The 27,181-nt window shown below is 36.5% G+C and overlaps 2 protein-coding genes across 6 annotated transcripts; both read right to left on the bottom strand.

The window, feature by feature from the left end:
* Positions 1 to 774: 774 nt before the first annotated feature.
* On the bottom strand, positions 775 to 9,917 carry LOC129449990 (caspase-8). 3 transcript variants are annotated; one of them, XM_073870829.1, is made up of 10 exons: positions 9,761 to 9,917; positions 4,803 to 5,096; positions 4,475 to 4,574; positions 3,351 to 3,501; positions 3,184 to 3,263; positions 2,885 to 2,909; positions 2,517 to 2,584; positions 2,253 to 2,382; positions 1,660 to 2,164; positions 775 to 1,098 (listed from the first exon to the last, which is right to left on the bottom strand). In XM_073870829.1, exons 1-10 carry the CDS (start codon positions 9,772 to 9,774, stop codon positions 969 to 971), a joined length of 1,497 nt encoding a protein of 498 aa, XP_073726930.1. In that variant the 5' UTR covers positions 9,775 to 9,917; the 3' UTR covers positions 775 to 968. The 3 variants fall into 3 exon arrangements, with proteins under 3 accessions (XP_073726930.1, XP_073726931.1, XP_073726932.1); XM_073870830.1 differs by having other exon boundaries at positions 3,184 to 3,248; XM_073870831.1 differs by having other exon boundaries at positions 3,184 to 3,245.
* Positions 9,918 to 10,853: 936 nt separating this feature from the next.
* Positions 10,854 to 27,046, bottom strand: LOC129449989 (caspase-8-like). 3 transcript variants are annotated; one of them, XM_073870826.1, is made up of 10 exons: positions 26,548 to 27,046; positions 25,455 to 25,748; positions 20,117 to 20,216; positions 16,598 to 16,748; positions 16,416 to 16,510; positions 16,135 to 16,159; positions 15,928 to 15,995; positions 15,688 to 15,817; positions 15,104 to 15,602; positions 10,854 to 11,423 (listed from the first exon to the last, which is right to left on the bottom strand). In XM_073870826.1, exons 1-10 carry the CDS (start codon positions 26,559 to 26,561, stop codon positions 11,294 to 11,296), a joined length of 1,506 nt encoding a protein of 501 aa, XP_073726927.1. In that variant the 5' UTR covers positions 26,562 to 27,046; the 3' UTR covers positions 10,854 to 11,293. The 3 variants fall into 3 exon arrangements, with proteins under 3 accessions (XP_073726927.1, XP_073726928.1, XP_073726929.1); XM_073870827.1 differs by having other exon boundaries at positions 16,416 to 16,495; positions 26,548 to 27,036; XM_073870828.1 differs by having other exon boundaries at positions 16,416 to 16,492; positions 26,548 to 27,035.
* Between the last annotated feature and the right edge of the window lie 135 nt (positions 27,047 to 27,181).

Here is a 27,181-nt window from a genome sequence, read left to right as displayed (position 1 = left end):
ATCACTGGCTTCTAGCAATTGAACATGTAAACCATAATTAACTAACTAGCAGTCCAAAGAGGTTTTGAAAGAAAAACATTTATTTTAAAATAAATAAAATAATCTGGTGCACATACAAAACATTTGGATACATGCATTCCACACATAAAGCTTTAGCCCTATACAAGACCTAATAAATGTCATTTATATATTTTCTGCATAAAAAGACGAAAGTTCAAATTAACAAACACAGTCCTGGTCCTTCCTATATGCAAATACGCAAGTTGCATAGGGCCCCCACACAACTAGGGGGCCTTGATCACCAAAAAATTAAAATACCATTATACCAAATCAAAATGATTATTATGTTTAATGTAAACAATATGCTATAATTTTAATAATTTGCAAACATGCAGATTTATGTATTGTTACTATTGCCAAACAAAGCAGTGTAATATTTTCAAAATAATTCTCCAATACAGATTTTCAAATTCAATTTTCCAAATTGGTTTGGAAGGTTTGGTTAGGACCCCCCAGCATCTAGGACCGGCACTGTATAAACATGTTGTAAAAATCTTGGATTTTAGAAATATTCACAACAGTTGTTTGGTGTTTACAGAGCTTGCCTAGTTACATTGACGCAATGAGTAAAAAGTAGCATAGATATCATTGTTCCCAAACACCAGAAGATTAATAAAAGGAAAATATGGGCAGGTCTGCTAAACTTGCAACATTACCTGCAGCATAATGCAACATTTGTCTATGGCAAAAAATAAACTGACTAGGAGTAAGAAATAAAATGCTTAAAAAGTGCATAATAAGCACTTTGCGGATGTTTATTTAATTAATTCATCTCCTACATCAATGATTCACTTTATTATATTAATGCCAGAAATCCGAAGCTCTCTGATCATCCTATAATCTGTACCAAAGAGCCCATAGAGTAATGTGAACTTGTCCAACATGAAGACAGTCATACAAAGCAAACTTCAGTCCATGGGAAGGATAAGTTTCTTTCTGAGGGTATATCGAGGTTCGGGCATCTGCTTGTAGCCTTTCAACGTCCTGTTGCTCACTTCAGAGTTCACCTTCGTCAGAATGGACAAGATATCCTCATTTCTGTTAGAAAAGCAAAGAAAACATTAATCAGTATTTTCTATTGACCTCAACACTTTATATCATGTCCAAATAGTTTTCAACTATTTGAACTCTTTTCCAATGGATTTTAGCAAGCAATCTTTTATAGGCTGTCGACCTCAAAAAACAAGCGTTTAAAGACACAAAAGTGGAAACAGACAACTTTTCATAGTAATACTATTAGTAGAACTGCGTCCACTAAGGGAAACGTAGTCGGCGATTCACTTTTTTGTCAGCCTGTAGGATTGTGGTCAAAACTGGTACTGCAATCACAAAACTTGTGTCTAAACCTGGTATTGGAATCTCACAACTGGTGGCCAACACAAAATGACAACATAAACATCAGTTGAGGGCTGCAACTCCACTTTTTAAATGGCAATATCCTGGCCGGACCACTGTTGTCAGTGATAGTATTTGAAATGAAATTTCATTTTTATTTTATTTTTTTTATTGTCAATAACTGAAACTGAAACGTTTCAAGGAAAAAAAACTCTGTACTGCTAGGATTTAAATAAACTTCCATTTATCCCATTTCAAACCCACCTGGGGCAGAGATCCTCCAGTTGTCTACAAAGCTCCTGGATATAAATGGATCCATCTGTGGTGTGACGGTAAGATTTGTTATCCTCTACTGTGGCCATTCCAATTAACAAATCAGCTTCTATAGGGATACTGTAGGACGCAACCTTTTGAGCATCCTCTTCATATTTTCCTTTTTCTGTACTTTGGTCCGGTCCGTCTTCCGTCCACATGGCTTCCTGGCCCACTTTACCTTGGCAGGCTTGAATGAAGAAAAGCTTAGGCTTGTTAGCCAGTGTGCGGCATTTAGCAAAGGGCTGCGTGAGATCACGGATTTCAACCAGCTCGCCATCTACACCGAAGACAGCGCCTTTCTCTCCGTGGGAGAGGACACAGCACACGAAAATGTCCATTTGAGAGTGATCCTTTTCTGCAAACTCCTTCACCACTTCGAGCATCTCTGAGGCTGTGAGATCATCTTTCACAGTAATCTCAAAATGCATTTTCTTAAACACTCTCTCAAGTGATTCTGAAATAAAAGGATAATGATTAATACCTTTTATTTTTTATAATAAATACATTTGTCATTAGTAAAGTTACCAAACTGTGTGGAATACCTTTGTCTGTATCTGTGCCTTTTCGGTCGCGTAATTTCAGACCGTCAGATGTTTCGGACATTTCAAAATTGTAATTGTTGATTATTAAACAGTGTCCTGCAGGTCTTTGACTGATGGTGTAGTAGTCCTTCTACATGAATGCAAAGCAAATTATAGTGTCAAAATTCAAATCTCTTTCTCTTGGTCAAACAGTAAAGAGTTACTATACAAGTATGTTGAAATGTACATACTGTATAAACAGTTAAATGTAATCTTGTTTTTTACCTCATCATATGTGGTTGTCTGTTTCTCAATCTGTGAATCAGTCGCAAGACCAAGAGAGGGTCTCCTTGCTTAAAGCATAATGAGAGAGAGAGAGAGAGAGAGAGAACACTGTTTTATGGTAAAAATACAACAGAGAAAGTTTTTTTTTATAATTAGTTTTTGTGCCATTTTTTATTGATAGTAAGTAATGGAGAGGCGACAGGAAAGTACAGGGTGAAGAGAGGGGTATGGGATCGGCAAAGGACCTCGAGCCGGGATTCGAACTCGGGTCGCCGGAAGTGCATTTGCACCACTGTCCACTACACCATCGGCTCCGACACAACAGAGAAAGTTAATAGTAAACATAAATATATAATAGTATAACTTACGTCCACTCATATCTGTCCCCATATACTGTATTAAATTCAGGTTGTTGAGTGATGAAACATAAATAACAAGTCATTTTAATTCAAAATAAATTCATTTCAAGCATTAATTTGTACTAGGTTTACACTTAAATAATGTTTTCAACAATATAAAAAATTCTTGACAAAAGCAGACATTATAGCACATATGACGCTCACATACATCAAATCACCAAAAAACACACCTTAAAGCACACAACTGAATGCTATTGTAAAACAAAATGACTGTTGATGAGAACTTATCTTACACTTGTAATACTTACGTCAGGATAGTTGGGTATAAAGTGTTCATGATTATATAATTCCTTTAGAGGAGGTCTGACCCCTACTGGACAAGACAAAGCTGTTGTATTTTAATTGTGAATTATATGAAAACAAAATTATGATTTACACGAAAAAAACAGGAAGAGTAACTGATATCATAAATAACCTTGTTCCCGGTCTCTTTGCATGTTCCTGAACTTCTCTATTCTGTCAGCCAGCTGTTTGTCACATTTATCCAGAATATCTTTCAGTTCATCCAGGTTTTCTTCTCCAAGCTTCTGTTGCTTTTCCATCTCAATAATAATGTCTAGAAATGACTGATATACATAAAAACACTCTTTAGTGTGACCCATACTTGTATAATTGGGATATCCAATTATGGTCATAAACCAGGGATAACAAATACATAAAACTATTCCTATACACTTTCCTTTCAAGACAACACTGCTTATTACAAAATAAATAAAATATTTTAGAGTTGTTTTATGTTTACAATAAAAGTGGATTGTTACTGCCTCTTCTCAAGCTTTTATATACCTTAATTTTACATCACCACCTTTTGAAAGTCTTAAAGGTCCCATTCTTTCTGTGTTTTTGAAGCTTTGATTGTGTTTACAGTGCGCAAAATAACATGTGTTTATGTTTCACATGTAAAAAACAGATATTATTTATGCTATTATAGCATCATTACACACTAACTAAAGTTTGAAAAATTGGATCAGGAAGAACGTGACCTTTAAATGAGTTAACACAACTCAAATTTCGAGGGTCTTTACTTTTAAGTATAGTATACTTTTATATGCCTTTATTTTACATCACTACCTTTAGAAAGTCTTAAAGGTGCAGTGTGTAACTTTTAGGAGGATCTCTAGAAAAAAATTTAATAAAATATACATAACTATATTTTCAGTGGTGTATACAAACCTTACTCGCAGAATCATTATTTTAAATAACTTTAATATGAGCTGTTTTATCTATAAAAACCACGGTTCCCCTTACATGGAAGTTGCCATTTCGCACCGCCATGTTTCTACAGTAGCCCTAAACAGACAAACTGCTCTACAGATTGCATTTTGTCACTATGCTGTCTCAAGCAACAACGTTTTTTGTCTATGTGTTTCGAAAAGGAGGGGTGAGCTGTGGACTAAGCAGTTTCTTGTAATTCGTAATTTCACCACTAGATGCAGTAAAAATAAACACAGCACATTTTAAAGCTTTTGTTTACTTCCAGGCTTATTTATGATATAAATTCTACATTTGGCATATTGGACACCACTTTCTTCAACTTACAGTACATGTTTCAAGTTTTGCTTTTGGAAGATCCGAAAGAAACTTCACAATACGAAGGTTTTCTTCAGTCATGTCCTCAGACAATTGAAAAAGCATCTTTCTGTAATGACAGAAAAAGAAGAATGTAATATCAAAGATATAAAAAAAATTACCCTTTACAAAAAAAAACTATTTTACAACTACTATTGACAATTCTGTCTATCCACAGCAGTAGATACATATAAATCTAGTTTAACACCTGTTAGGCTACCTACTGTAATAAAAGATTAGGAAGAGCGGCTAAGATAGATTGTTAAACAATCTATAGTTCACATAGTTTTCTTCATACCTGTACGGTGAGACACGCTTACAGTCATCATGTGCCAAATAACGCTCCACCTGCTCTTTGGACGTGTTTAGGATCTTTAGCAAGTCGAGGCGTCGAATTGTGATGAGAAGCTCAGGGATGAGCAGCCCATCATCGAGCAGTTCCTGCTCCTCAAGTCTTTGAGAGAGATCTTTGAAATCAGTCACTGTCTCCAAACGCTTCTTCTGAACTAGGTCAGTGCAGAGAAACTTAAGCTGAGCCACTTCACCTTTCTCCAGGTCCTCATCAATCTCAAGAAGCATCTGAAGATCCATGCTGAGCAAAAAATAATATCAGGAAATGAAACAACAAAGGACCAAAGATTATTAAAAGAATGAAATATCAATGATACGATCAAAAACTTAAAGCGGGGTAAAGTTAGTTTTGTTTTGGATATTCGTGACACATTCGGCACTGAACGGCAACGAGCCCAAAATAAAACATATTTATAAAAAGAGCAAAGCTGACAATGCTTCACAACCTTCATCAACAATGGTTTCCGTCGATATAAAAACCACTGACCCGCAGAAGCCGTCGCAATCTCAGGCTATATCCACATGAAGCCGGTGCATCCCCTATCCGATCATTTTTTTTCCTTACTCTAAAAAAAATAATCCGTACACACGAAACCACTGAAACCAACTGAAAGTGGTGTAGTATATATGCCGGACCAGTATGGGGCGCTATAATTCTGCCACAGATATACACTATACACGGAGAAGAAGACTTTGAGCATGCGCATAACCAACGTATGGGGTTGTCCATTATCGATTGTTGGTCACCACAATTGCATAGAAGCAATAGATTTTGCTGTAATAAAGCTAGTAGGCTTTAGTAGCTTCTGTAGCACGAACACAATCACGTAGTCCACCGTTATTGTTGCTGCTGTTACGTGTGACGCTTCCGACACGTGATGTGATGACGTTTTTGCTTCACAAAATATATGGATTGGCTGTACAGACGAAACCGCAAGGGTGTCGGTTTCAGATTTATTCACTTTAGGACCCGGTTTAAAAAAATAGCGGATTCAGTCTCCCAAAACGCCGGATCCGCGTGGATGTAACGCCAATACGATAACAAATTTATACGTATGCAGTGATACGCGTCTCCGTGTGGACAGCCCCTCAATTGTGCTGGAAAGCGCTCTCTTGGCGGAGCCGCAAGTAAGGGACCGTTGGGAAAGTGCAGGTTTTCTTGTTTGATAAGCGGTGTTTTTGTAATAGCTTTTTTGTAAAATGTCCTATGAACAACAAATCAGTGTCATTCAGTACAGGGGGACAGGGGACATCTTTCACAACTTCTATTTTAAGCCCTACTGGTGAAAAATGGAACTGCATGTCTAGCATTAGCACTCTTTGTGGTGGCTTTGTCCATCGGCGAGACAGAGACATCAAACAAGTGTCGTTCAGTACAGAGGGACAGGGGACATCTTTCACAACTTAAAAAAGAAGTTTTAGGAGGTTAAAATAGAAGTTGTGAAAGATGTCCCCCGTCCCTCTGTACTGAACAACACTTGTTTGATGTGTCTGTCTCGCCGATGGACAACGCTATCACAAAAAGAGTGTTAATGTTAGACATGCAATTCCATTTTTCACCAGTAGGGGTTAAAAAGAGATATTGTGGAAGCTGTCCCCTGTCCCTCTGTGCTGAATGACACTTGTTTGATGTGTCTGTCTCGCCGATGGACAACGCTATTACAAAAAGAGTGTTAATGTTAGACATGCAATTCCATTTTTCACCAGGGGTTAAAATAGAAGTTGTGAAAGATGTCCCCTGTCCTCCAGTACTGAATGACACTGGTTTGTTGTTCATAGGACATTTTATAAAAAAGCAATTTCAAAAACACCGCTCATCAAGTTATAAGAAAAAACAAGAAAACCTGCACTTTCCCCACGGTCCCTTACTTGCGGCTCCGCCAAGAGAGCGCTTTCCAGCACAATTTAGATTGCGACGGCTTCTGCGACGGCTTTTGCGGGTCAGTGGTTATTATATAGACCGAAACCATTGTTAATGAAGGTTGTGAAACATTATCAGCTTTGCTCTTTTTATAAATATGCTTTATTTTGGGCTCATTGCCGTTCAGTACCGAATGTGTCACGAATATCCAAAACAAAACTAACTTTACCCCGCTAAACTAAAAGGGGTGGTTTCCCGGACAGGGATTATAGAGAGGACTAAGCCTTATTTTAATAAGGAAATATAACTAGTTTTACCACGTATGCCTTACTAAAAAGCATGCTTGTGTGCATTTTGAGGCAAAACAAAGAGTACTGATGTATTTTTTTAAGATTTTCAGTTTGGGGAAACCGCCCCTAAAAGAAACTTGTTATTGTTTGATGTGTCTTCCTCTATGCATAAGTCATGTAAATTCAAATACATACAATAGCTGTAAAGCAGTGTCTGTGAACCACTAGGGCACTGGTTCCCAACCTTTTCACTTTAAGCCCCCCTAGCTGCCCACAACAATATTGAAGGCCCCCCAACTCACTCAAATTTTTCCACATAAAATTAAATAGAACTTGGAATGACTAGACAGATGTATATTCGTTACTAAAATGGCCAAAAAAAGAAACAAACTGAAGGTTTATTCACACGACATAACACAAAACACCCACGAGGGGGTAAAACAGGTAACATATGATGATCAGAATAACAACAAAGAAACAACACTCAATACTACATAACACAGACTTTGAGGATTAGATACAGGTAACACGGAGGACGTGCACTAAACACACTGTTTCTAAACGAACATACGAGCACAAGACAGAGAACGAGAGGGCATTATAAAGCCAACAACTCAAATGCAAATCATTACATAATTAAAGTGGGAGCACACAAGGGAGTGGGGTAAAAGTGACAAGACACTGGGAACACGTGGCAACAACACACAATGTGACTCCACGTGTCCCCACACAGAACACAGTACTGCCATATGATCTTGCCATATGAAATCAGACTAACACAAAGGTCTGGCAAGACCATGACATTTTTAATGGTCTGTCATGGACCCAGTACCACATATGAGATACTGTTTGAAAGCTTAGACTCTCTACTTTCTGCAGATATGCATCACTTTAAAATATGTTTTACTGTAAGAAAGTTATTTACACTTAATTTACACTATCACCCCCCACAATTTTTTATATGATTTAATATTCACATATTTCATATTTTTCAAGTATGACAAACATGGGCAAGTCTTATATCAAATGAAAGCTCTCACTCTCAGTAAAAAGAGAGTTATATCATCATTTTTGTTCTATTATCATCACATTTCCAGCAATCGTCGAATGAATAATGAGGTAAAAATCGTCTTTTGTAAACATATGTGAAACTTGAGTGTGAACTGCCTCAGATAGCCATAAATGATACACCATCTTTTCTCTTAGGTCCTACTCTAAACAAGTCCATTCACAGCATTTTCTTTGGTTGTGTGCATGAATAATCCCTTGCTATTTATTATATGTGCAAAACAAAAAAAGTATATTTATGAAAAATGTATTTTCACACCCTTCAGTAAAGTAAGAATAACTTTTGAAGTCGACATGCTAAAGAGATCATTCTTTTTTTGGGTGTTTACTGTCTGCATTCTGCTAGAACACACAGAACCAGAGTTATTCACTTTCAAAGACAGTGTATACAACATAAAAAAGAAAATTTGGTGTTTCATCATTTGAAAAATAACCTAAATAACACTGTTTGTCACAAACAGCGGTTTTTTTATGTAACTTCAAAGGGTTTTCTGCAATATGATATAAAGATATTGCATTTATTCCACTGTATGTGGTTATGAGGACACTTCAAATATTTTTAGGCAGAAATTAAATACAAAATGGGTATTATTACTCCCTTCAGTTGGAATAGAAAACTTTTGCAATGATTATGATAGAGAAAAAATTTATTTTTCCTCTGTAAGCTGACATTTGCTGGAATCAAAGAGAATTGTCTGAAGGTTTCGTAACCACCCAGGGCCACACTTTTAAATTCAGACTTTAGAAAAAAAAAAACATCAAAAAACGCCTATTTATTTTTGTGTTTATTAGATGACTAACACCACATACAACCATGTTGAGCACTTTAGTGTTTTATGTAATTTCAAAAGTGTTTCCTGTAAAATGATACCAAACACATACCAAACCTCTGCTTGTGGGTATGGGACGCTTTTGAAATTGGGTAGGGCAAATCCAGGCGGAAATCCCCAAAATAGTCTCAGAGTGTAAAATGTTTACTACGCTCGCTTTTCTATGCTTTTTCCTATATCTATTAATGTAAAGATGCTTTGAAACAATTAACAATTGTGAAAAGCGCTATATAAATAAAATGTAATTTAATTTAACAGTTGAAAATGAAGACATGTCTTACAGTTCATCTTCTATGAATATATATTTCTCGAGTTATGATAAGCTTTAAAATATTTTATTGGGTATAAACGCTGAACTTTTCTTCAAAAGGTGTGGACATTTGGGGGCCTTGATTGATCAACTGAGGCAAACGCTTAATTAAATAACTTATAAAATAATTGTATCTATTAAAGCATATCAGGAAAAGAACCTATATTAATTGGATTAAATGAATGGATTGTCGACATATAAACATGTACAGATGTCACGAAGCCCATGAACTTTCAATATGACGTTTAAGCTAACTTTCTAGCAGTAATTTACATTAAAACGATGTTATACTTTAATAAAAAAGAAACCATAATTTAAAATGTATTAACCATTGAATGTCACCCCTGTTGGAAAAACCCGTTTTTTTAGCAGGGATACTGGTGTACGTTATTTCTCACTGCTTGAAAATATCTGTTATTACTTTTTATTAAATTATTACTTGTTGTAAACAACACAACATATAACATTAGTGTGTGGATCGCTACAATGATGTAATCGCGATGACGTAAATTCTTCAATCAACTAAATGCTTGAAATTCATCTTACCTTTTATCATCCATTTGAAATCCACGTGAAAATATTTAAAGTCAGAGTAAAGTGATAAGAACGGCGCTTATAGTGTCGTCTTCTCGCTTACTTTCGGTTTCAGCTTCAAAAAAGACAATAGGGCCAAGCTCGTGTCCTCGGTAAGTTTACTGACTTTTCCCTAAATTTTCCATATCAACAATATAGTTATTGTATGTAAATGCACAAGGCAAAAGAATGTGTGCTTTCTTGTACAAAGTCAGAATTGTTTGTAATACTAAAAATATATTTGTTTTATTTTTTATTTTCTCATATACAGACATCTACACAATACTACTTTCTGTGAATTATGAGGTCAGCCAACATGGGATTAAGTCTAAACAAATGCCTGTCCATTAAGTTGCCATGTCTTGGATTTATCCTGTACCTAGTACATAGTGAAACAATGAAGCCTAACAGTACTACACGTGATGCTTTTTAAGTCATTCAGTTAAAATCCTTTCATTAATTCAGATAAAGTCATCATACATATTCTGTAAAAATATTTCATTTTTAAATGAGAATCAAAACTGTTTACATGACGAGAATGTTAAGACAAAAAATAAAGATTACATTTTCCAATTGTTTTCATAAATTATACACACTGTAAAAAAATGTGATCTTTGTTTTCTATCCATTTTATTGTGGCCAGATGACATCACGATAACTGAATTATCACAGTATCTACAAGGATTTGTTGGGTAAATCCTTATATATATATATATATATATATATATATATATATATATATATATATATATATATATATATATATATATATATATATATATATATTTTTTTTTTTTTTTTTTTTTTTTTTTTTTTTTTAAATCAGTGACGATGATAAGCAAGCCATTTATAGGTTAATTTCCCTGAAAGTTGTAAACAGTGTCAATGACACAACAGTCAAATATTACAGCGTAGATATCATTGTTCCCGAACACCAGAAGAATTAATAAAAGGAAAATATGGGCAAGTCTGCTAAACTTGCAACATTACCCACAGCATAATCCAACATTTGTCTATTGCAAAAAATAAATTGACTACGGGTTAAAATAAAATGCTTAAAAAGTGCATGATGGGCACTTTGCGGATGTTTATTTAATTATTTTATCTCATCTCTATACTTCAATGATTCCCTTTACTACATTAATGCCAGAAATCTTAATGTCCAATCCAACATTAATTCGAAAAAAATTAGACTGCTTGTATCAGCAAATATCAACATAAAATCCTATGCCCAGTATCAAATATAAATGTTTTATTCTTCCAAGGTCTTGTACATACATATAAACTAATTTCATAAAAAAGATCAGACTCTGGCATTTAAAATGAATCCAAATAACCAAAGCTCTCTGATCATCCTATAATCTGTACCAAAGAGCCCGTAGAGTAACAGTTCAACATGAAGACAGTCATACAAAACAAAAAACTGATCATCCTATAATCTGTACCAAAGAGCCTGTAGAGTAACGGAAACTTGTCCAACATGAAGACAGTCATACAAAGCAAACTTCAGTCCATGGGAAGGATAAGTTTCTTTCTGAGGGTATATCGAGGTTCGGGCATCTGCTTGAAGCCTCTCAACGTCTTGGTGCTCACTTCAGAGTTCACCTTTGTCAGAATGGACAAGATATCATCATTTCTGTTAGGAAAGCAAACATAACAGTAATCAGTAATCAGTATTTTCTGTTGACCTCAACACTTTATATCATGTCCAAATGTAAGCTTTTTTCATAGATTTTAGCAAGCAATCAGTCTACAGTGCACATTAGTGCCTAAAACTTCTGAAATAAGTGTGACTATAAATATTAGGTGAACAACAACCAGTAGTAACAAATTAAACCAAAAATATTGGTTATAACAAGATTAAACATTGCTATTACTATGAAAAAAGCGTACAATGCAACACTTCATATGGGCAGAAGTCCTGCCTTCCAGCTAATAGAACCAATCAGCAACTGATAAAGACAATGATTCTCTGAGAGGGGGGGGGGGGGTCTTTACACAGAGTCACAACCTATGCACATTCTCCTTGAAATCCTTAGCTAATTTAGGCTTAAAGGGACACTTCACCCATTTGCATTTAGCTTTGTATAGTTAGAACCCCAGTCATGTTTTTGAATGATCATGCATCATTTTCTCAGTTGTCGCCGAGACAGGAGAAATACAGACTTCAGTGTTGCACTTCCTTCTTTCAATGATGTAAAAATCATCATTTTGCATCATTGAAAGAAGGAAGTGCAATATCTTTGTTGAGGGAGTGAGACTACAAACACCCCTTTTCTCGGTCAAATAGGCACCAAATTCTAAATGTATGTTACATTTCGACTACAAATATGACACACTTTTAATAAAGATTAATGTTTCTACGGGTGAAATGCTCCTTTAAATGGGTCATATGCATTTCATGTTTTCCAAAAATTTGTACCCGAACTTGAAGAGACCCGTGAACGTGCTACCAGCTGTAACTGTTGATCAAAAAATGAATTTGTCTTCTCAGAGGCGTTGCAAACATTTTTTATTAAACTTAAGCAAAATATGCTTGTTATTGGATTATTGTGTTATCAAGTATTATAAACAAAATGAATAGAAATGTTAATAATATTATAGACCGTGCACGTGCGGTGACACGATAAGCGTCTGGCCCGAGCTTTACTTCGGGTTTCTGTTTGTTTAATGGTCTGACTAGATGCTGAAACTGAACTCTTAAACAAATACCTCATCAAAAATAACAAATGTTTTGCATTCCTATGTAATAGGGATGCACCGAATATTCGGCCACCGAAAAATTTTGGCCGAAAATGGCCCAAAAGAGCATTTTTCGTCCGAAAGACTTTTATCACCGAAACAATACGGACGAAATGTTGTGATGACACAAACAGAAACCACGACATGCACGTGCTTGTCTGAAGCAACATGTCTGCAATGTAGATGTATTTAACCGCAAAAAGGCACTAAAGTGAGCAGTTTTCACAGTTGAATGTGTCTGGTCCAGATATGATCATCACAGTTTGTCCTTCAAGATGAGAACTCTTGATGTGTAAACTTTAGAGAGAGTCACGCTAACATGTCTCATACTGTAGTCCATTACTTGGCGAATAAAGCAATGAAAAACAACGTAATGTTTTTATGTGGAGCGACTGTTTATGCTGCTCTGTTTGGGATTCAACCTCGATCTCTGTGTGCGCGTGTGTTTAAAGGTATTGCGGAGGATTTTCTTTTTCCAGGTGGATCATCAAGACTATTGGTCCTCCTAGTGGAGAAGGCGTTTTTTTTCTAAAATTCGAGAAAATCCTCCACTACACCTTTAAGTGCCCTCAATAGTGCACACACGAGAAAGACGCAAATAAGCGAACATAAAATCTTTCTGTTATTAACGGGGCACATATAAACAAAATTATCTCCACAGTATTCTTTTTCTAATAAAAACATTTGTTTATGTCTTAAGTGTATGTATAGATTACAGTCAGAAACCAGTCTGTGCTTATTTGGTCTTAAAGAGACAGTAACCTCAATTAACCTTCTTAAGTCTGTGTCAATAATGTTAATCAAACAACCCATAACAAAGAGAAAATCACTTCTGTAGCTCTAAAAATAATAATATATATAATTTTAGGGCTGTGTTGAAAAAATAGATTCACCGATTCTGAATCGATTTTTTATATTATTTTCTAAAGATCGATCCGTAACTAAGAGGATCGATTTATTAATTAATAACTTAAACTTACAGTCATTGAATTAGGCTTGCCTCGATTAGATCGCTTGCCCACTGCGACACAGTCTTTCACCGTCGTTTTGATATTCTCTTGTAATTAAATCATTTAGTTTCGTTAGAGAGAAAAAACACTAAGAACTGAATGTGTCTGCTGCCTGAATTCAGCAGAGCTGAACGCGCGTCACGTCACAGAGCAGCAGGTGTCAGATTTCATTTATTTCTGTTAGTGTGCGAGGCAGGCTGACTGACCAGACAATGGCAGAAGCCGCATGGTTACTCGTTTTTGTTATAATATACATATATGATTTTTAATACAAGCGAGATCGTTTTGTTGTTGTGTTTATCATCAAGAAAAACAATAAACATGGAGAAGTAGCCGGTTGCTCTGCTTGGGACTGGCAAGTTCTGTGAGAATTACCTGCACACATTGACTCAAGCACTTAATTAAACCAGCTGTTGCACTCGCATTGCACGCTAATTCATACGTGATTTAACGCAGCTTACGCAAGCGCTGCATTTAAACAGTTGAGTAATTCAAAAGTGAAAGTAAAATGCGCACGTCTGCATGCGCATTTATAAGCCCACCGGTGGGAAAATTCTGTCACCGCAGCAACCCTAGATTGAATTCACGCATGCACGCGAGGTGGAAGGACATTAAAACAATGAACATGGTGGTCAGTAACGTTAAGCAAGCGGTTGTTTTGAAAACTCCAGAAATGCAAATAGTATCAATATGTTGCATAACAGTCCTGTAATTCAGGTAACAGCTGGAAAAAATGCTTTTTTCAAAAACACTAATCTAACTCTCAAAGATCGGATGGAATCGAATAATGATAATCGATTCAAGATCTTGAGAATCGGAATCTTATCGATCCTTAAAATTTGAATCGAAACCCAGCCCTATTTAATTTATACAATAAAGACAGTGTTATGATTCATTTAATTTGATTTCAGTACCTAATGCTAATTTCAGACCTTATTAAATGTACAACTTTGTTTTTTTGCAATTTCTTTATTTGTTATTAGATTTTTCCCACCCACTTTTTGCTGATCCGAAAAATAATCCTATAAACTGATCCGTGCCTAAAAAACTAATGTCATCTGAACCCCTAGTAAAGTTAATACACAGTGATAGCCATAAATGCATTTGTACTAATAATTGGCATAATAATTTATTTCGGTGTTTCGGTTTTTGGCCTTGGTTTCCTTTTTTTCGGTTTTGGCAAAGAATTTTCATTTTGGTGCATCCCTACTATGTAATCTACGTGTTGTTTATTTTGCTTGATATATAAATAAACTTTTTAAAATTACTTTGTTGTTATTTACTCTTCGCGGAGTTTAACGAAAGTTATGTGATGACCAAGCTGCTTGTTTATGTTGTTACTGCTGAAACAGTCTATAGTAATTATAATTTATGGTTTATTGTTAATTGTTCCATATGTTCATTATTCAGGTTGTTTTGGCAATTAAGCAAATATTGAATGAAACTGAAACGTTTGATTTATAAAACATGAGAGAAAAATATTTTAAAAAACCTTTGTCTTTGTACTGCAGAAGTTCACCGCTAGGATTCAAATAAACTTCTATTTATCCCATTTCAAACCCACCTGGGACAGAGATCCTCCAGTTGTCTACAAAGCTCCTGGATATAAATGGATCCCTCTGTGGTGTGACGGTAAGATTGGTAATACTCTACTGTGGCCATTCCAATTAACATATCAGCTTCTATAGGGATACTGTAGGACGCAACCTTTTGAGCATCCTCTTCATATGTTCCTTCTTCTTGCTCCGGCCCATCCGCCATCCACATGGCTTTCTGGCCCACTTTACCTTGGCAGGCTTGAATGAAGAAAAGCTTAGGCTTGTTAGCCAATGTTTGGCATTTAGCTGGGTGCTGGGTGAGCTCACGGATTTCAACCTGCTTGCCATCTACACCGTAGACTGCACCTTTCTCTCCGTGGGAGAGGACACAGCACACGAAAATGTCCATTTGAGAGTGATCCTTTTCTGCAAACTGCTTCACCAGTTCGAGCATCTCTGAGGCTGTGAGATCATCTTTCACAGTAATCTCAAAATGCATTTTCTTAAATACTCTCTCAAGTGATTCTGAAATAAAAGGATAATGATTAATACCTTTTATTTTTTATAATAAATACAGTCATTAGTAAAGTTACCAAACTGTGTGGAATACCTTTGTCTGTATCTGTGCCTTTTCGGTTGCGTAATTTCAGACCGTCAGATGTTTCGGACATTTCGAAGTCGTAATTGTTGATGATTAAACAGTGTCCTACAGGTCTATGACTGATGGGATAGTAGTCCTTCTACATGAATGCAAAGCAAATTATAGTGTCAAAATTCAATTCGATCTCTCTTGGTCATATGTTGAAATGTATATACTGTATAAACAGTTAAATGTAATCTTGTTTTTTACCTCATCATATGTGGTTGTCTGTTTCTCAATCTGTGAATCAGTCGCAAGACCAAAAGATGCTCTCCTTGCTTAAAGCATAATGAGAGAGAGAGAGAGAGAGAGAGAGAGAGAGAGAGAGAGAGAACAGAGTCAAAACACTGTTTTCTGGTGAAAGTACAACAGAAAAAGTTTTGCTGACAATGCTTTAAAATTAATAGTATAACTTACGTTCACTCATCTCTGTCCCCATAGACTGTATTAAATTCAGGTTGTGGAGGGATGAAAAACAACAGACTATTTAATTCAAAATTAATCAATTTCATGTATTCATATTTCATATTTTTTAACAACATCAAAAATGCTTGACAAAAGCAGAGACATTATAACACATTTTATGATTCTCACATACATAAAAGGAAAACATGGATCAAATCACCAAAAACACATCAAGCACACAACTAAATGCTATTGTAAAACAAAATGACAAATTTGATGAGAACTTATCTTACACTTGTAATACGTACGTCAGGATAGTTGGGTATAAAGTCTTCATAATTAGATATTTCCTGTAGAGGAGGTCTGCCCCCTACTGGACAAGACAAAGCTGTTGTATTTTATTTGTAAAACACGTCAAACAAATTACACAAAAAAATAAAGGAAAAAAGGAAGAGTAACTGATATCATTAGTGACCTTGTTCCCGGTCTCTTTGCATGTTCCTGAACTTCTCTATTCTGTCAGCCAGCTGTTTGTCACATTTATCCAGAATATCTTTCAGTTCATCCAGGTTTTCTTCTCCAAGCTTCTGTTGCTTTTCCATCTCAATAATAATGTCTAGAAATGACTGTATGACACACACATAAAAACACTCTTTAGTGTGACCCATACTTGTGTAATTGGGATATCCAATATGGTCATAAACCAGGGATTACAAATACATAAAACTGTTCCTATACACTTTCATTTTAAAGAGGAACACTGTTTATTACAGAAAATATTTTTATTTAGTGTTGTTTTGGGTTTACAATGGGAGTGGATTGTGACGGCCTTTTCTCAAGCTTTCAAAAATGCAAAACCATCATTAAGTGACTTAAAGGGATAGTTCATCCAAAAACGAAAATTCTTTCATTATTTTCTTATCTTCATGTTGTTCTAAATCTGTATGAATTTCTTTTTTCTGATGAACACAAAAGAAGATATTTTGACAAATGATGGTAAACCCATAGCTGATTGTAATTTTTTTCATGAAGATGAAAAAATTCATTTTCATTTTTTGGTAACTATAACTTTAACACAACTCGTGCTGTATATTTCGAGGGTCTTTACTGTTAAGTACAGTATATACTTTTATATGCCTCTATTTTAAATCACTACCTTTTGAAAGTCTTATAGGATTAGTCCATTTTCTTAAAAAAAATCCAGATAATTTACTCACCACCGTCACCCAAAATGTTGATGTCTTTCTTTGTTCAGTAGAGAAGAAATTATGTTTTTTGAGGAAAACATTCCAGGATTTTTCTCATCTTAAAGGAATAGTCTACTCATTTTCAATATTAAAATATGTTATTACCTTAACTAAGAATTTTTGATACATCCCTCTATCATCTGTGTGCGTGCACGCAAGCGCCGGAGCGCGCCTCGATAGCATTTAGCCTAGCCCCACCCATTCAACGGCACCACCCAGAGACAAAGCCAGAAGTGACCAAACACATCAACTTTTTTCCTATTAAAGACGAGTAGTTATACGAGTTTAAAAGAGGAACTATATTTTATGGCGTAATAGCACTTTTGGGAGTACTTCGACTCGGCGCAGTAACACCCTCCCTCTCCCATTATGAGAGTGAGAAGGGAAGCAGACTTTTCAGGCGAGTCGAAGTACTCCCAAAAGTGCCACCACGCCACAAAATATAGCTCCTCTTCCAAATCCGCTTAGAAAAGCGCTACGTTTTATTTTGTACCACCAAACTTGCTCGTATAACTACTCGTCTTTAATAGGAAAAACGTTGATGTGTTTGGTCACTTCTAACTTTATCTCTAAATGGTACCATTGAATGAATGGGGCTAAGCTAAATGCTATCGAAGCGTCGCAGCGCACTCCAGCGCTTATGTGCACGCACACAGATGATAGAGGGATGTATCAACAATTCTTAGTTAAGGTAATAACATATTTTAATATTGAAAATGAGTAGACTATTCCTTTAATGGACTTTAATGGACCCCAACACTTAACTCAACACTTAACAGGCATAGTGAAATGAATGTCATTCTTGACAAGAAAAATAAAAAATATGCACTTTTAAACCACAACTTCTTGTCTATCTCCAGTCCTGTGATGCGCTTGCGCGATCTCACGCAATACATCATCACGTCAAGAGGTCACGGATGACCAATGCGAAACTACACCTCAGTGTTTACAAGTGTGGAGAAAGAGGACCATTCCGACGTTGTTGTATGTGGAATCATACTAATTAAATGTCTTTGTGTCAGTTTATTGTTTAAAATGGTCCGCAAATGTGTGTTTCATATATGTAACACGTGACCTTTCCACAGCAGTACGCAATTACTTGAGGTCGCGCTGGCGCATCACAGGACCAGAGATAGGCGAGAAGTTGTGGTTTAAGTTTGCATATCTTTTATTTTTCTTGAAAAAATGACAATCGTTTCGCTAGATAAGACTCTTATGCATCGTTTAGGATCGTTTAGAGTCCTTTGAAACTCAGTTGAAAAAAACTGTTAAATGTTGAGTTAAGTGTTGGGGTCCATTAAAGTCTATTGAAATGAGAAAATTCCTGGAATGTTTTCCTCAAAATATATAATTTCTTCTTGACTTAACGAAGAAAGACATCAAAATTTTGGATGACATGGTGGTGAGTAAATTATCTGGATTTAATTTTTTTAAAATGGACTAATCCTTTAAAGGTGCAGTGTGTAACTTTTAGGAGGATCTCTTGACAGAAATGCAATATAATATACATAACTACATTATCAGTGGTGTGCAATGAACCACTGTGTTTATATACAATCCGATTTGGGCAGGGCTCGGGCTGTTTTTTTTTACAGACCGGGCTCGGGTCGGACTCAAGCTTATTTTAGCATCTCTCCTCATTGTGTGTGTGTAGCAGAGACAGCACGCATCTGAGAGCGCGCGTCCAAGAGAGAGAGAGCGCATCAAAGAGCGGGCGCATCAGAGAGAGCTTAGAAGTGATTGATATTGGTCTCAGGTCAGGTTAAGTTCGGGCTGAAAAAATTGCAGGCATTGTCGGGCTGGGGTATGGGCCAGGGCCGGCTTAGGGCTGGAGTTTTTGGCCCGTGCAGGGCTCTAGTTTATATAACCTTAACATGTGCCTTTTTTACAAAAAAAAACATCACGTTCCCCTTACATGGAAGTTGCCATTTTGCATCGCCATATTTCTACAGTAGCCCCAAACGGACAAACTGCTGTACAATTTGCATTTTGTTACTATGCTGTCTTAGGGCTCAGTCACACCAAAAGCGTTTATGGCAGTTGAAGGCGCCTTTTTTGAATGAAATTCTATGGACAGGGCGCGTTTGCGCGCTGTTTATGCGCGCCGAGCGCCTTGCGGTTTTCTGCCGCCTGCCGCGCACGCGTTTTTGAAGGAGCGCTGAGAGCGGAGGAGCGCCTGACGTCATTCGCGTCTTCCATTGTCCAATCGAATGAGGGGAGAGGCGGGCCTTACGTTGTGTCGAGGGAAGTTTACAGTTGCTTTGAAGAACTGGACTCCACTCGCTCACTCTCTCCTGCGTGTTTGTGCTCCTCTTATCCTCAAACAAGGTCAGAGCAAGCGCCCTCTTTTTAAAGTTTCTGCTAATATGACAGTTAACAGCAAAAGAGCGCTCACGCTTCAATATTTGATTGACAAGACAGCTGACTCGGTGGTTGCTTAGCAATATGAAAAGCCGCGCTGCACTGCTCTTTTTTAAAAAAGGCAGTTCGTCGCGCCTTGCGTTTGCAAGCGTTTAAAGCGCTTTTGGTGTGACTGAGCCCTTAGGCGACGACAATGTTTGTCCTGTGGGGGTTACCGTAGCGTCTATATGCGAAATGTAGGGGTGAGCTGTGGACTAAGCTGTTTTTTGCTCTTAGATTTTAGATGCCCCAAAAATCTACACACAGCACCTTTAAATTTACTTCCAGGCTTATTTGTGATATAAATTCTACATTTGGCTTGTTAGACACCACTTTCTTCAACTTACAGTACATGTTTCAAGTTTTGCTTTTGGAAGATCCGAAAGAAACTTCACAATACGAAGGTTTTCTTCAGTCATGTCCTCAGACAATTGAAAAAGCATCTTTCTGTAATGAAAGAAAAAGAAGAATGTAATATCAAAGATTAAAAATTTACCATTTCCCAAAAAACTACTTAACAACCACTATTGACAATTCTGTCTATTTACAGAAGTTGATACATATAAATCTAGTTGAACACCTGTTAGATTACATACTGCAAGGATGTGATTTTTCTGTATAAATACAGATTTCTGTATTTTCTGACCTTGCTGGGATGACTTGTCTAAATCATGTAAATCATATGAATTTTATTTTTGTGAGGGTGGGGGTATTGTGCATTAGTTTGTTAAATTTTATACAGGAACTTTTTTTCAACTTTTTTTATACAGCACTGCAAAAACTAAAAGGCAGGTGACATCAAAGTTACACAAGAGTGATTCAAGAAATCATAAGTCGTCTGCTTTCGAATCGCTCTCGCATTACTTTGATACCATCCTCCTCTTCTGCATTCTTTGTCATACACATGCTTGTTGAAGATGCGCAGAGCGAGTACATTTGGGACGTTAAGTCATCAGTCGAATTAAAGGCGGAGTCCTTGATGTTTGAAAGCCAATGTTGATATTTGAAATCACCTAAACAAACACGCCCCTACCCCAATAGAATCTGGACCTTCTGTTGATAGACCCGCCCCACACATACGCAAACCGGCATTTGATTTGATTTGATTGGCTATAAGTGTATTTTGGTAGTCGGCCCGTCTCCTTTTCCAACGCGTTTTTCAAACATCGTGGACTCCGCCTTTAAGACACCAAAGCTGTAAAACCTTATCACTTTAGAATTCTGAGAAGTCAATGATATAAATTAAAACAACACATATACATAGACTGACATTACAAAATGACCTGATAGAATTTCATTGGAATGGATTGGAACAAATGATGGACATGGGCTACTCCTCGCTTTAAAGTTACATTGGTCTAGGCTACTGTTAATATGTAAATGTAAATATGTTAAAACTGCAAAATATTGCATCAAATACTGTTAATACAAACTGGTTAAAGGACAAGTTCGGTATTTTACACTTAAAGCCCTGTTTTCAGATTGTTTATGATGAAATAGAACAGTTTTGACTGAAATATGACGCTGGTCAGAGAATTTTCGGGTGTTTGTTGTCTCACCTCCCACCTCTACAATGGCTGCATAGGTGCACAGGAACAATGCCTCCCAAAATGCATCAAACTTCCGTTCACAAAGACGTGAAACTCACCGAGTGGCCAGGGGTGTTTACTGATATGCTCACACAAAAATCGCTGCAAAAGATGCTTTTCAGAAAATGGGCACAGAAATTTGTGCATACACAGACAACAAACGAAATATTATAGATTCTTCAGTCTTTTCCATGGCACTTACATTTCTAACAATCTGAGCACCCCTGCCTTCATTCAAAAACCTCCCAAATAAAAGTGTTGACTAACTTTTATATCAAATACTATTCAATCGGAAAAATGACATATTGGCATATTTACATCTGAAACGGCATGTTTAGTTTAATGACTTGTTGAATAGTGTCATTAATGCATGTTGCAAAACAACTGAATTATACTATGAAATAAATGTAATTTTAAATCCATAAAGTATATAAACACCGAAAATGACATAAGCTATAGCCAAGTGATTGATTTTAATGTTCAATAACGATTTAAAAAAATATGTTTAGATAAAATTATTAGAGGAACGGACTTTTGCATTAAATGTTACCTCGTATGTGAGCATGTGTGATTCCGAACTTTGGCGTTGGACCAAGAAGATAAATCTAGACATCTCTAATATAACGTCGAGACTGTCACATTTTAAACGAAACATTTTCTACACTACACAGAGGAGGTTAACTGCACATTACCGTACTGGGGTTTGGAAATGTTGTGAGCGTTTCTTAGACGTTTTAATTCCTCAGATAGCCAAATGCAGCAGCAACATCAAAGCTCGTGAGCGCGTTCAGACGCTGATGACGCCAGAATAAAAGTAATGTAACATGATCAAAACCTCAAAATCTCAGAAAAGTGACAAGAATGCAGCACAGAATTGATGATATTGTGCATATTAAACAGATTAATAGACAAGTAACAGATTAATGGATGCTTCTTTGATTTTGAGGTTGCATGCAAAATCCATTCGGCTCAAAAAACCAAGGGTTAGTTTGAATGGGCATAGAGACAGAGCGCAGCGCGTCATAACCTGAAACCCACGCCCACCGGGGGGGAAAGGAATCCAACTGTCTCCATTGACTTTGTATTGCGAGAAGCCGCCTCCTTGTCATTTTTGGCTTATAACAAAAAACTGAATAATGCCTAAAAGCTGCTGTGTGACAATATGTACCGCTAACAAGCCAAAGAACCCAGAAATAAGTTTTTATGAGCTGTCGAGCCGTAAAACCCAGCTTTTAAGGAGAATAAAGTGGATCGCTGACTACGTTTCCCCCTATTGGACGCAGTTTTACTAATAGGAGTACTATGAAAAGTTGCCTGTTTCCATTTCTGTGTCTTTAAACGCTAGTTTTTTTGAAGTTGAAAGCTTATAAAAACGTATTTGTTTTTTTTTTGGGTTGTTAGATGTACACCTTGTCACACAGCAGCTTTTAGGTATTATTCTGTTTTTAAGTTTAATCTGTAAATAAGTTTTTATAAGCTGTCGACCCCAAAAAACGAGCGTTTAAAGACACAGAAATGGATACAGGCAACTTTTCATAGTACTTCTATTAGTAGAACTGCGTCCAATAGGGGGAAACGTAGTCGGCAATCCACTTTATTCTCCTTAAAATCTGGGTTTTACGGCTCGACAGCTTATAAAAACTTATTTCTGGGTTCTTTGGCTTGTTAGCTGTACATATTGTCACACAGCAGCTTTTAGGCATTATTCAGTTTTTTGTTATAAGCCAGAAATGACAAGGAGGCGGCTTCTCGCAATACAAACTCAATGGAGACGGTTGGATCGCGTTCCCCCCCGGTGGGCGTGGTTTTCAAATTTGCATAACTGCGCTCTGTCTCTATGACGTCTCTGGTGCCGGGGCTTAGCCCCGGACGGCCCCAGCCCAATTTAAACCCTGACAGTGATTATCTAAGCTTAAAACAATATGCTTTATATAACCTATAATTAACTGAGTTTCGTCTCCAACTTTCTACTTCTTTAATGCATGCAATGCTGAACAGGAGCGAACAGGACGTCACGTGCACGTCACATGGATGGTAGTGCGGCTGCGCGTAATCGCGGCTTCGCGGGTAAAGAAGAAGGGACGGGTTAAGATCGTATTCTATTTAATACATTATACAGATGTATTTTTTTTACATAGTGCTTTTAATGTTCATTTTAATGAATACATTACTATTATTTAAATATAAAAATCTCATTCTGTTTGGGGGGCCACTGGGGGGCAGTGACTTTTATGGGGGGGGCTGGACCCCTTGGGGGCGCCACTGCTCCTGTATTGTATTTATGTAATTCAATGGATTCAGTGATGCGAAATGACTTTGGGACCTTTTTGTACATGATTTGGCTTGTCGTGTTTATTTAGCCAATTCAGCCTCCAAGGTATGTTCTGTATGCTATTGTGTATCGTGTAAATAACTGTTTATGTTAACTTAACATGTAAAGACACCTATTCAGCCTGCTGTTCTGTGCTATTGTTTAGTTGAATAACTTGCCTTTCCAGATTAAATGTCTGTTCTTCGGCTTGGATTTTGTGAAATCATTTTATAAGAAAATGCGATGTATAGTCCAGTGCGACTTGTATATGTTTTTTCCTCTTCAAAACGCATTTCTGACTAATGCGACTTATACTCCAGTTCATAAGCCTTGCAAATGTTTACAAATAAGTGATTTTAAACAATTTGAAAGCCAGAGATGCTAAAGTGAGCTGTTTTCACACACACTCAAATGGATGCAAACTCAAAAACGCACGTATGGAGAGGTGTACAAAAAAGAAACGGCAAACACACAATTTCTCTGCCCTTGACAGGAGATATACACAAAATTATCTCGTAATACGACAGTCTTGGCAAGTATTTTCATAAAAACAGTTCTTTATTATAAGTGAACAGTTTAGAAAGAAATTAGATGTGACAGCATATATGGATCCATACTTATCAGGTACCCTCATAATGAATCTGCTTATGTTTGTGTAATTTTGTTAAACTTTTTCCATGTTTAGGTGCTATAATTGGATCCTCAGTGCTTTTATCAACCTAGAAAATGTGAGAAAGATCAACCCAGTAATTTAGTTTTGGTAAACCATTCTCTGCAAGAATGTGAAAAAATAGGTCATTGAAATTTGGCTCCCCTGGTGATGTCAGAAGGGGATAATACCGCCTCTTAATCCATTTAGTACAGGGATCAGCTCATTTGCATTTTAAATGACACACCCAAAACGGCACATTTTGCACACACCTACAAAGTGACAATTTTAACATGCTATAATAAATTATCTATATGATATTTTGAACTAAAACTTCACATACATACTCTGGGCACACCAAAGATTTATTTGTCATCTTAAAAAAGTCTTGTGAAATGTCCCCTTTAATCATCAAACTACTGAAGACTGGAAAATCACTTATATAGTTTTAAAAGATGAATCATATTTAGTTTATAAAATGTTATTTTTCAGGTTTTATTCTATTTTGTACCTAATTACTACTGTTAGACCTTACTTTATTTGCAACTTTATTCTTTTGTATTTTTATAGGCTTGTAGCCTCTTGATTTGTTCTTATTTTATTTCCTCCATCACTTGTTTTGCAGATCCGAAAATGCTTCGACCCGTGACTCAAAAACCATAATGTTATTCATTTAACCAGTACTATATTGTTAAATTATGAATGTAATTTAAAATTACATGTAGGTATTGAGGTCCACCCTATTCCAAGGTCCACTCAGTTAAAAATGTCTGGCCTCACCACTGAAGAACAGATTACTGCAATATGAAATTATTACAGATGTAAAATAGTAAGGGAATGCCACTTGTTACAGCTTTGGACATTTATCAACACATTTAATTAAACATTGTAAATTGCTTACATTTTACATTTCTAATCCAAATTGCCCATCAAAATTAAATAGTTATAATGGTTTGTATTGTTGTGTATATGTACACTATTGTGTCCATTTTGTTTTTGCATGTGGAGGGGCGATTGTTGTGTTCCTTCCTTGTTTTTTGTCCCTGACTAATCACATGCCTGATACTGTAATAAAAGATTAGGAAGAGCGGCTAAGATAGATAAACAATCTACAGTTCACATAGTTTTCTTCATACCTGTACGGTGAGACACGCTTACAGTCATCATGTGCCAAATAACGCTCCACCTGCTCTTTGGACGTGTTTAGGATCTTTAGCAAGTCGAGGCGTCGAATTGTGATGAGAAGCTCAGGGATGAGCAGCCCATCATCGAGCAGTTCCTGCTCCTCAAGTCTTTGAGAGAGATCTTTGAAATCAGTCACTGTCTCCAAACGCTTCTTCTGAACTAGGTCAGTGCAGAGAAACTTAAGCTGAGCCACTTCACCTTTCTCCAGGTCCTCATCAATCTCAAGAAGCATCTGAAGATCCATGCTGAGCAAAAAATAATATCAGGAAATGAAACAACAAAGGACCAAAGATTATTCAAAGAATGAAATATCAATGATACGATCAAAACTTGTTATTGTTTGATGTGTCTTCCTGTAAGCATGAGTCATGTAAATTTAATTGCTCACAATAGCTGTAAAGCAGTGTGTCTGGGACCCAACTGACTAGAGGATTTCAAAAAATATATAGATATAGTAGAAAAATAAGGTAAACAGCTAAAAATGAAGACATGTCTTACAATTCATCTTCTATAATGAATATATATTTCTCGAGTTGTCAAGCACTAAGAAATTTTATTGGGTAGAAACTGTGAACTTTTCTTCAGAAGTTGTGGACATTTGGTGGACCTTGAACACAAGACTAATCAACTGAGGTAAAAGCTTAATTTCATAACTTAAGACATATTTTATTTATTAAAACATATCAAGAAATTTACTATTAGAATTAAATGAATTAATTGTCGTCGACTCGACATACAAACATGTACAGACATGTCACACGGACTTTCTCTAACGTCAATATGACGTTTGAGCTAACTTACTAGCAGTAATTTACATTAAAACGGCATATGTAATATTTAAACAAAATGAAACCATGATTCAAGTTGGTTAATCATTGCATGTAACACTATACTGGTGTATGTCACTGCTTGAAATTACTTTTTGCTTGTTGTAAACAACGCAACAAACAACATTAGCCGAGTGTGTCGATCGATAGTTCGCTACAATGTAACAGCGATGACGTAACATTAAAAATCAACTAAAATGCTTAAAACTCATCTTACCTTTTATCATCCATTTGAAATCAACTTAAAAATATGAAAATAAGTCAGCGTAAAGTGACCAAGGCGGCGCTTATCGACATACTGCGGTGTCTTCTACTATCTTACTTTCGGTTTCAGCAAAAGAGCGGCGCCGGCCCGGCGTTTCCTGTTTGAACCAGAGTGGTTTGAACCGACAGAAACGAGACTTGTGATTGGTGCACAAGTTGTCTTGCAATTTTGGGAAAGACCTTGAGTCACGGATTTTTTTGGGGAAAATCTATAGTAATGTTAATATCTTTAATTGTATCCCCCAACACAGTTATATTGAGGGACAATATTAGTCAGGGTATATGGTTAGGTTAGTTTACATGTAGTTCACCGTAAATTGTTGTACTATGCTTATGACCTGTGAATGTAATGCTTAGTTAACTTAAAAAACAGCCTGCACATGCGACCTTCGGAGGATGGATTGACAAATGGCCATAATACTAAAAGACCAAACAACATTTCCCACAATGCTAATAGGCTTTATGTCCAGCTGCACTACTTTCTGAACTTCAGCCACCTCCTTGTTTCCTGTCTGCCATTATTGGACAAACTGATTAATCCAGGTGTGCCTGACCTCAGTAGTCACAAACAAACTGATTAATCCAGG

Source organism: Misgurnus anguillicaudatus, chromosome 8 (genome assembly GCF_027580225.2).
Source record: "Misgurnus anguillicaudatus chromosome 8, ASM2758022v2, whole genome shotgun sequence".
Lineage (NCBI taxonomy): Eukaryota > Metazoa > Chordata > Actinopteri > Cypriniformes > Cobitidae > Misgurnus > Misgurnus anguillicaudatus.
This window is presented reverse-complemented; position numbering and strand designations above follow the sequence as displayed.

Coding starts and splice junctions, on each gene's coding strand:
- LOC129449990 (XM_073870829.1), bottom strand. Junction 2,383..2,516: donor AGACAACCACATATGATGAG/GTAAAAAACAAG, acceptor GCATTCATGTAG/AAGGACTACTACACCATCAG. Junction 1,099..1,659: donor CTGGAGGATCTCTGCCCCAG/GTGGGTTTGAAA, acceptor CTTTTCTAACAG/AAATGAGGATATCTTGTCCA.
- LOC129449989 (XM_073870826.1), bottom strand. Junction 16,160..16,415: donor CTGACGTACGTATTACAAGT/GTAAGATAAGTT, acceptor AATTTAATACAG/TCTATGGGGACAGAGATGAG. Junction 15,603..15,687: donor AGGCACAGATACAGACAAAG/GTATTCCACACA, acceptor CTTTTATTTCAG/AATCACTTGAGAGAGTATTT.